Source organism: Aricia agestis, chromosome 20 (genome assembly GCF_905147365.1).
Source record: "Aricia agestis chromosome 20, ilAriAges1.1, whole genome shotgun sequence".
Lineage (NCBI taxonomy): Eukaryota > Metazoa > Arthropoda > Insecta > Lepidoptera > Lycaenidae > Aricia > Aricia agestis.
This window is the reverse complement of record NC_056425.1, coordinates 6,423,025-6,433,849: the sequence shown is the minus strand read 5'-3', so window position 1 is coordinate 6,433,849 and position 10,825 is coordinate 6,423,025. Positions and strand designations below refer to the sequence as shown.

At 37.0% G+C, this 10,825-nt stretch overlaps 1 protein-coding gene across 1 annotated transcript; it reads right to left on the bottom strand.

Moving 5' to 3' along the window:
* Window positions 1–7,032: 7,032 nt before the first annotated feature.
* On the bottom strand, window positions 7,033–9,309 carry LOC121737246 (ctenidin-1-like). Its single transcript, XM_042128860.1, has 2 exons — window positions 9,249–9,309; window positions 7,033–7,430 (listed from the first exon to the last, which is right to left on the bottom strand). The coding sequence occupies exons 1-2, from the start codon at window positions 9,255–9,257 to the stop codon at window positions 7,170–7,172; spliced, it is 270 nt and encodes an 89-aa protein (XP_041984794.1). The 5' UTR covers window positions 9,258–9,309; the 3' UTR covers window positions 7,033–7,169.
* Between the last annotated feature and the right edge of the window lie 1,516 nt (window positions 9,310–10,825).

Sequence of the window (10,825 nt, the reverse complement as noted above, 5' to 3'; positions counted from 1 at the left end):
GCCTTCCTCAATAAATGCAGACTAATGAGCTATCTAACACTAAAATAATATATTTCAAATCGGACGGATAATCGGAATAATATTTTTCAGTTCCTGAGATTAGCGCGTCAAAATAACAAACAAACAAACTCTTCAACTTTATAATATTAGTATAATATATTTGTAACTCAATGCGTAAAACATTGACACAGCTATTGCCAAAATTATACAGGTTTTAAAAATTGTACTTTTTCTTCTATTGTAGGTACCACGCGTGTCGAATAAAAAAGGGGTTGCAGCACAAAATATGAAAGAACTGTATGTAAAAATTATTTTAAGCTTCCGTTTTGACTTCCGTGCATTTTTTTTTTTCTAAAATATAAATACTACTAAATTTTATGAAGTATGAGATACTTTTTTCTCAGAATTTCTACATACATAGTTGAGGTGAATTTACAACAAATGACCGCGGTTGCAGATCAATTTTCAAATTAAAGAAACTCACTTAGAAACTGATTTACTGCTAATGTAAACTGAAGTAGTCAAAAAAATTCGATTAACCCGACTGCTTCAATACTGAAAACAAAAAACACGATTTTAACCCCTTAAGAATTTCACCCCTTACTGCAATCAGTCCCGACTATTGCTAGCTAACCCGATTAAGGTTTTATTATCTTAAAAGTTTGTGAAGCTCTGATTTATAGAAGGTATATATTCAAAATCTTTTGCACCTAAAATTAAGACGCAGCAACCCCGAAATTAAGACACATAAATTATAATTACGAGCCAAACACGTTTAATTGTGTACGTCGAATTTTTTTTTCCACAATAACAGGAGGTACTTATCTAAGCGTCAAATCACTATAAATACTCGAGAGCTTGCTTATTTCATTACATAGTTATCAAACTTTGAGTTCGACACACAGTTACCAACATGTGTCTTGTAAGTATATTATAATTTAAATTAATAACATATTAGTAACATATTTTTACTTTGAACTGCATACTTCTTAGTTCGAAAGTCAAATGCTCTGATCTAGTGACAACTCTCTGATATAGCTGTAGTGCGAGTAAGAGAATCATAATGCTCTTTTTGACCCCCGACAAAAAGAGGGGTGTTTGTGTGTTCGTCCGTGGCATCGTAGCATCCAAACGGGTGGACAGATTTTGATCTATTTTTTTTTGTTTGTTTGAAAGCTGACAAAATTATTGATAGTGTTCTTAGCTATAATTCATCATCATCAGCCTGCTCAGTGCTGAAGAGTTTGATTTACTTAAATTTTTTGAATAGAAGGTTGTTTTTTTCTTATTATTGTGGTTTTTAACACCTATATACATATATAATATTATCTGCATTCTGCGCCGAATTGGACATAATATTAAGTTGATCATGTTTTTTTAACGTTTTGCTTAGCGTTTTAAAGTACCTATAGGAGTTTGCAAAAATTTAAAATAAAAAATATATATTGTTTACCTGTTAATAGACATCCCGCAGATCGCGACTAACATTGACTTTAACTTGACATAGCCCAACCAAATTAGGTAGATCTGTCATCTGGTTGGATCAATTTCTCTGATTGTACTCGCATGGAGTAGATCACGCGAAAGGACGTATAGGTTACTTTTTAAAACGGAAACTTTGCACTTTACAAGTTCTAGTCCTAGTCCTAAAAATTGTTGAAAATATGTACTCCAAAGACACTATCAAAATGCTCTCATTCGTTGTAAATAATTTAAAAGACCACGCTCTTTTCCTTTACCCTCATAGAGACCATAGAGTTTTACATAATACTAGCTGTCCCGGCAAACGTTGTTTTGCCATATTATAAAGTATTTCGCCCATATTATTTTATTGAAGTGACTAAATAACTAATAAGTATGGCACCATGGCAACGTCCATCGCTATCCCGTCGCACAAACAATGGTCGCCGTCAGTCTCGAGTTGTGTTTAATTTACTATTATTTATAAAACGAATACACTTATCAATATAAAAAGTACCCAGTAGCCGATTCTCAGACCTGCTGAATATGTTTAAAAAATTTGGTAAAAATCAGTAAAGCCGTTTCGGAGAAGTACGGTAACTAACATTGTGACACGAGAATTTTATATACATATAAGATTATGTATGTTGAAATTATCGAACAAGCAACTAATTAAGTGCCCTTTTATTTTCCAGCGCGCGCTTTCCATTTTCCTGCTGTGTTGTGTGGTGTTCGTCGCGGCTATGCCCGCTGATGAGAGCCTTGTAGGCGCAGAGTCCGCGCACCCTGGTGGCGGATGGGGCAACGGTGGCTATGGGGGTTATGGAGGTAGAGGCAGCTATTTGGGCTATGGGGGTTATGGGGGCTATGGAAATGGTTATGGCTATGGGAATTATGGAAGCGGCTATGGCGGATATAGAGGTGGCAGCTGGGGATTTGGACGTTAAAGTATGAAATTCAAACGGCGATAGACACAGAACTTTATAGAAATCATAAAATTTTTCATAAAATTCTGTGCCCAGAGCCAGACTCCTGTTTGCGCTAAGAAAATGTACCTAATTGATTTTTGTTTATACTAAATAAATTATTGTCTGTAAAAAAACATGTTTTATTTGGAAGCCATGGTTTTTGTCAATGCGCTTGTAACCGAGGAATTCTAATTTCGGCCTAGGAATAAATTGAATAGAGCTAAAAAGTCTCTACTAACGTCTCTACGTTAAATACACCATTATAAATAAAACCTCAAAAGTCCCAGCTATCCTTCTTGTGCTAAAAATTTTATTTAAGATCAAATGTACGAAAATGAGGTTTTTCCTGGTTTTTTCATCAAACGGTACATTTTGTCATAAAAATAGGTACTTACAATATTGTAGATCAAAGAATTTTGTACAAATTATTAATATATCAATTTCGTGCGACTTACCATTCCTTATAAATAGCAGCCCTAGTAGACAAGTGGCAAGCGATTGTCGTAAACGCTAACAAAATGTATGCGATTTGACAAAAGTCATCGCTTCGCTAGCGAATACTAATGTCAAATCCCATACATTTTGCGGCGTTGGCGTTTACGATAATAGCTTGCCGCTTGTCTAGGCCCTCTGGTTTAAAGTTTGAGAAAATCATAATCTACTTTATTACTAATTACTCGTACATTATAAGGCAGAAGAATTTGAAGAACTACTCGTTCGAATTGAATATAGAGTAGACCACGTGATGGGACATAAGCAATTTTTTGAGGAGAATGTACGATTACCGTAAAATTTATAATTTACTGTTTTCAAAAATACCCTTGATCATTGGATAAATTTTTATATTTGCATGTCTAACACACAGAATCAGCCGCCATAAGGAAAAAAAGGATCAAAATGTTTTATTCCATTTACCCCGGTATTGATAGAGTCAATTTATTTTCTCACTTTTTGCCATCAGATTCTGGTAGACCTATATTTATTAAATAAGTTTCAAACACCATTTTATTGCTCTACCATTAAAATATTGTGTAAATCCTATATCTAGTTTGTGCTTCCATTCTAATGAAAGCGCAAACTAGATACAGGATAACACCTTTGTATACTGCATTCTGTGAACAAATGATTTGATTGGTTGATTGATTGATTGATAACAAACTGCAAAGTGCCATATTACTCGTATTACGCTTGAGGAGACGAAATACTGCTGCTGGTCCCGATAGCATTCCAGGGAAGGCTTGGGCTCTGGCGTCTACTGCCTTATAGTCAGGACAATTTAAGGTGGCACCAGCGGTCATTGACCTTTCTAGCCTAGGAGCTTTGTGAAAAATACTCGCACTGCATTCTGTTAACTTAAGAATAAAATTGAATTCTTGTAAAGAAACAGATTATTTTATTTTCATCGGAAAACGTCTTGATTACCTCTTCGTATGATAATCTCCAACTATTTATGAGTTTGAAATGATATAATTTATACTGTGTTCACATTGTGTATGCAAAATACGATATCAGTTATCACGTGGTTATCACCCTTCGACTATAAACATCAGCTGTCACTTAATTGTCAATCGCGGTTTGTATGGTTTGAATTGTATCACGGTTTGTATAGACATTAGACAGTGACAAGTTTATTGACAGGGAGTAATGACCGCTACAGAAAAAAAAATATTAGAAAAAATGTACTAAGTATATTAGGAGGGCGACTAAAGCAAAAAATCAAACATCGTCCTTCTCTCTTCACACTCACGCCCGTCTTTCATAATAATTATACCCGATATAAATATACAACATTTTAAAAATCCGCCAGGCCAGTCCCTCGATGATAGACTTTAATTAGAAAATAAAAATATATTAACTAAATTTAATGCATGGTTTTGGCAATATATGAAAAATCCTTGAAAAGATGCATCTTTGTGATTGTTTTCTATCGAGAATATTTTAAGATATCGTGTTTTCGCTAGGTCAGACCCTCGGAAATATAATGTATAGTATGTATGTTTAAAAAATTAAATAATTTGGGGCTTATTTTGACGAATAAAAATGAATTATAAAATCGTCAATTTTGCTTTAGTCGCCTTCTTGAAAGAGTTTTAGTGTATTCAAATTCAAATGCTTTATTATACTCATACAATAATACACAATAGCACAAATTAGGCAGTGTACAATGTACATCACGTCGCGCGTCGTCTAACCCCATGTTAAGTTTCTTTTTAATGAAATAAGGGGGCAAACGAGCAAACGTGTCACCTGATGGAAAGCAACTTCCGTCGCCCATACACACTCGCAACATCAGAATAGCTGCAGGTGCGTTGCCGGCCTTTTAAGAGGGAATAGGGGAGGGTAAGGAAGGGAATAGGGAAGAGTTATAGGGAAGGGAATAAGGTAGGGGATTGGGCCTCCGGTAAACTCATTCACTCGGCGAAACACTGGCGAAACACGTAAGCGCTGTTTCACGCCGGTTTTCTGTGAACCCATGGTATTTCTCCGCGAGCCGGCCCATTCATGCCGTAGCATGGCTCTATCACGTTAAGTTGTTAAGTTGAACTTGTGTTGTGGCAATCAGACAACGGATGCACACCGAACAGTCTTATCCTACAGCATATTATTATTCTCACAACACTCTCACGTTCACACTATTATCAATTTATCACGCAGTCTTTCTTGGCGGCGACGTCCTCGACTTCTATGGACCAGTGCAGGCGCGACACATAGAGCGGCGTCGCGGGCACCTCGCTGCGCAGACGCAGCTCGGGTACGTAAGATGCGGTGGCGCGGTGGTTGCGGGCGGCGGGCTTCCTCTTTCTTCTCTCCACAAGTGTGAAGCCCTCCTCATCGCAACTCCTGCTCTCTGCCCTAGTCGAGGAGGCTCGCGGCCTTGGCCTTGCGGCCATCCTTCACCCTCCTTGTTTTCGCCCGCGGGGGTGGGGTTATATAGTGTCTACGTACAGTCACTACGAGGAGATTTCCTACTGCTTGGAAGAAAGAAAATTAAAAAAAAAAACAAGGGGATATACGAGGATGGTCTTTGAAGAAACATAATTATTGTTTCTCTCAAGTTCTACAAGATGCCAACGACGTTACTTAATCTGACTTTGGCCACATTAAAACATACTTTTAGGAAACATAATTACAGGTCTATTATAACTGGTACTAAACCATGCTATATTCCGGGCGTCTTACTCTAATAGGGATGTTGCCAAAGTCAATTATTAGCAGATTTTATTAAGACCCTAACTTGACTACATACTTTAACCTAGATCTCAAAATCTGTAAGGTCTAGAAAACTGTTTTTTTGACACAAGTAACTTCAGTTCATGAAGATTAAATGCTCAAGACGAAAACACGATTACTCAAAAAATGCTCGATAGTTTCTTTTTTACAAAAAACCTTGTTTTAGACACATTTTTGCTTGGATCTTCGAAGTTTGCTGTCTTTTCTTTAATATTTTTTAATATCTAAAAAGGTATTGATAAAACCTAAATTTGCTCAAAACACTTTTTTCATAATCATTATAGTTCGTCTTTTATTCAAGTAAAACTAACTCGGCGATGATTCCGCGCCGTCCTTTTTCACCTGGCATATGAAAGAGTGAGTGAGTGTGAAGAGAGAAGGACGATGTTTGATTTCTAGAGTCAGGAGAGCTCTTAACAAAGATATACATAATAGTAAAAAATAAGTATTTCCAAAATTTCAACTTCGTTACTTATTGAAGTTTCTTTTTAGGGTTCCGTACCCAAAGGGTTAAAACGGAACCCTATTACTAAGACTTCGTTGTCTGTCCGTCTGTCCGTCTGTCTGTCGCCAAGCTGTAACTCAAGAACGGTAATAGCTAGGGAATTGAAATTTTCACAGATTATGTGTATCTGTTGCCGCTATAACAACAAATACTAAAATCAAAATAAAATTAATATTTAAGGTGGTCTCCCATACAACAAACGTGATTTTTTTAACCTTTTTTGCTCTATATCAATAAAGACAGCAGGTAGGTACTTGAATTTTTCTCAAAGTCCTTAATTATAATATGTATAAGTACTTTAATATTTAATAATAATTTTAAAATAAAATAAAAAATTTAGAGGGGGTTCCCATACAAAAAATACAAATTTTGGCCTAATTTTGCTCTATAATGGTACGGAACCCTTCGTGCGCGAGTTCGACTCGTACTTGGCCGATTTTTTTGTTATGAGTTATGACTTATGAGCCTTCAAAGTTAGGTAGTCAAGTCCATTGTTTTTAATAAAATTTGTAAATATTTGTATACTATTCGATAAGTTATGCAATTTATAACAATTTTCCTTATGAAACCACCTTCATAATCGCAACATAACATACCTATCGAACAAAGTCTTCCAGCAATGCGTCCTAACTAGAAGCGTGTGACGTCTATGCGTGCTATCATTTTGTATGGGAAGGTATAAACCACGAAGCTAAAACAAAGCTTTGTTTTAGCTCCGTGAAAAAAAAACCCTCATTTTCGTACAAAATGACCTTGAATAAAAATTTTAGCACAAGGAGGATCGCCGGGACTTTTGACGTTTTATTTGTAATGGTGTATTTAACGTCTCTACAATTTTTCAGCTATATGCAAATAAAAAAAATATATAGACAATCATTTATTTGGTATAAAAAATCATTTAGGTACATTTCCTTAGAGCTTACAAAACATTCGATTCAGGGCACAGAATTTCATACAAAGGACGATATGAAGTTTTGTGTCACTCGCCGTTTGTGTTTACTACTTTAACGCCCCCAGCCCCAGCCTCCACCGTGGCCTCCACCGTAGCCTCCACCGTAGCCTCCGCCGTAGCCTCCACCGTAGCCTCCCCTGCCACCTCTATGTCCTCCTCCATAGCCACCCCCATAGCCGCCCCCATAGCCCCCATAGCCACCGTTGCCCCATCCGCCACCAGGGTGCGCGGACTCTGCGCCTACAAGGCTCTCATCAGCGGGCATAGCCGCGACGAACACCACACAACACAGCAGGAAAATGGAAAGCGCGCGCTGGAAAATAAAGGGCACTTAATTAGTTGCTTGTTCGACAATTTCTACATCTAAAGGAAATCATCTCAATATGATCTATATAGTACGGGAGCCCTAGAACCAATTTTTTGTGATTACTAACAAGCAAATTTTTTGTGAGTAGCTACATTTTGATAAGACGAACAACATTATTATTTTCGAAAAATCTCGAAAGTGGTAGCTAACAGAGATAGAAAGGATTTCATACTTTGACTTGATGGTCCTAAAATATGGATTGTTTTATTTGTAGGACAAGGTTACTCTTAAATTATAAAACTATTAACCTACCAATATACAAAAAATCAGCTGGTTAGGTTTGCGTTTTAGGGTACAGAAGTCAACCAAGTTTTGTTGATTACAGAAAAAAATTTGTTCTAGGGCTCCCTCACTATTAAGAGGGTACACGAAAAAGAGTTGTCTTTTCAATTATTTACAACGAATAAAAGAATTTTGATAGTGTCTTTGGAGTACACATTTTCTACAATCCTAGGAATAAAATTCTATAAACACTAAAGTCTAAATGTTAATAGAATTTTTATTCCTAGGACATCCCGCGCAAAATGAAATCCCGTGTAGCTGTACGATTTCCGTTTTAAAAAGTAACCCACGTCCTACCGCGTGGTCTACTCCATGTAACATTATATTTTTGTTTTAAATTAAATTTAGCAAAAAAGAAACACCGATATTTTAAAACGCTAAGCAAAACTAAAAATATTGATTTGAACTACCTACTTATGTCAAATCAGGCGCAGGCGCATAGCCTATCCTTTTTAAAACTCCTTAGAACTACATAAAGTAGGTATTAAATACAACAATAACGTTATATTAAATTAAGAAAACACAACCCCCGATTCAAAAATATTAAGTAGATCAAAAGAGATTTTTTTTAGCACTGAGCAGCTGGTGATGTTTAATTATAGCTAACTAGCTGTTGCCCGCGACTTCGTCCGCGTGGACTTCAGTTTATAGCGCGCGATGTCAACAAAATTGGTGTCAAAAGCTTTTATAAAAAAAAACCCTGGTACCCCTTAAATCAAAACAGCTGTGCAGTGTGCACATAATATTTCATTTTTTAAAATTAAACTTTATATTTTATGCCAAATTTTAAAGCTTATTTAGCCCCCTTAACTTTACCCATAAACTATTTATCATTGATAGGTTTAAGGTTACGTCACTGTATTATAATATAAAGTACTGACTTATTAAATAACGTAAAAAAGAAATAACAATTATAGAAGGATGTTGGGCAAGCGTTAGCGCGATGTAAAAGACGCACGGCGCCATCTAGTATGAATTTTTGGAACTAACTTAATTTGAACAAATTTTCGTATTTTCACCCCCTTACAACCCTTTTTTCCAGTAAAAAAGTAGCCTATGTCCTTTCTCAGGCTTTAGACTATCTGTATACAAAATTTCATTACAATCGGTTCGGTAGTTTTGGCGTGAAAGCGAGACAGACAGACAGACAGACAGACAGACAGAGATACTTTCGCATTTATAATATTAGTATAGATAACACGCTCCATAATGTCAGCATTATCAGCTGTCAAACCAAAGAAACTAGATCAAATCGGTCCACTCGTTTGTATGCTACGATGCCACGGACGGACAAATAGACAAACACTTTTTTTGTCGGGAGTTAAAAGAGGATATTATGATTCTCTAACTAGCACTACAGCTATATTAATTGTCACTATGTCCGAGCTCAAACTAAGAACAAAAGAACCCGTATGCAGTTTAAACTTAAGAAAATTATACTATTATTATTTTATATTATATCTAAAATTACATTATACTTACAAGACTCATGTTGGTAGCTGTGTGTCGAACTCAAAGTTTGATAAATATATAATTAATTGAGCATGCTCTCGAGTATTTATAGTGAACTAACGACGCTGACCTCTTGTTCTTGTGTAAAAAATTGATAAAATTCGACGTACACAATTAAACGTATTTTCCTCGTAATTATAATGTAATGTGTCTTAACTGCGGGGTTGGTGCATATTAATTTTATTAAAACGGAAGAGATTCGATGTTCTCCTCTTTAGGTACGACCTCTTTAGGTACGATCTGGGTAAGATATTTCTACGCCCAAAGGCCGAAATTGTGATACACAATATGTCTATAAATAATAACACCTTATGTACCAATTTCCTGAAATAAATGATTCTGATTCTGATTCTGATGTCCTCTTACTACTATTAACAAGCTAAGACCGACCTCAAGTCTTCGTATTGGCTGGAGTATAGCAAAGATATATTTCCTGGAAGCCTAAAAGCCTGCTAATGCCTTTCGAATGCTGGAAGGATCTTTTCCGCAGCCCGCCAAGGGTTGCGTAAAAGATTGTTACTAAGATTGTTGATTACTCTTTCTGACCATCGACAGAATCGATGGTCAGAAAGAGTAACGTGTCGATTCGACACTTACTATATTTTGATGTACCTACAAACTGTGCCGACTTAAGGAGACTGAATCAACAAAGAGCGAGCAATAAATCGTCGGTGGTCTACAAAGCATATAAATGTTAAGCCGCCACAGTGCCTTGGTCGCAAAACGTTAGCGAGACCAATAGCAATGCAGATTCGGCAGCTGATTTACTGCGTGACATAATGGTTTCTGTTTGTTCGGTCGCTATGCCCCAGGTTGGACAGTATAAACATAGAGCACAGTATGACGCGCCACAAACCACCGCTCGGGTGGGAGCTTTAGCAGATGGAGCTCTAGAAGGAGCTACCACTGTGTGACGCAAGTTTGAAGAACGAATGGCTCTGCAGCAAGTTAATCAATTTTTTCAGTAAGAATTGAGACTTGACTATGTAATTCTGCATTTTCGGGCTCAAGTCGAGCAGCTTTTGCATCTACCACGTTACGTCTAGCGATTTCATCCATCGCCATTCGCCACATTTACAAATCGGACTGCTGCACGAAGATCGCAAGCAGAACTGCCCTTTTTTAGAGCCGTCTTCTGTACTCTCAACAGTTGCGCCAAGAGCATGTAACGAAAGCACTTCCTGGGACAAATTAATAGCGCCAGAGGCACTACTAATATTAGCGTTACCGCTTGTCATTCACCTATTACTAAAATAATCTGGTCTAACGAATTGATCAGTAATTTCTGAAGTATCAAGGCCTATCTGACCTCTACTATCATCACCTTTAACGAATTGGTCCCGTGGGCTCCGGGAGGGATTCTCAAGCTATTGGTACCCTCCAGAGTCCTGGGGTAATAATAATTCTTTACCACTTACCATTAGTTCCTTTGAAAGGGTTCGGTCCCTCCTTTTTAAGGATCGGTCCCACCTTTTTAGGGGTGAGGTCCCTCCTTTTTAGGGTAAGGTCCCTTTATTCTTCCGCTAATAAAGCCGAGAAAAACAAAC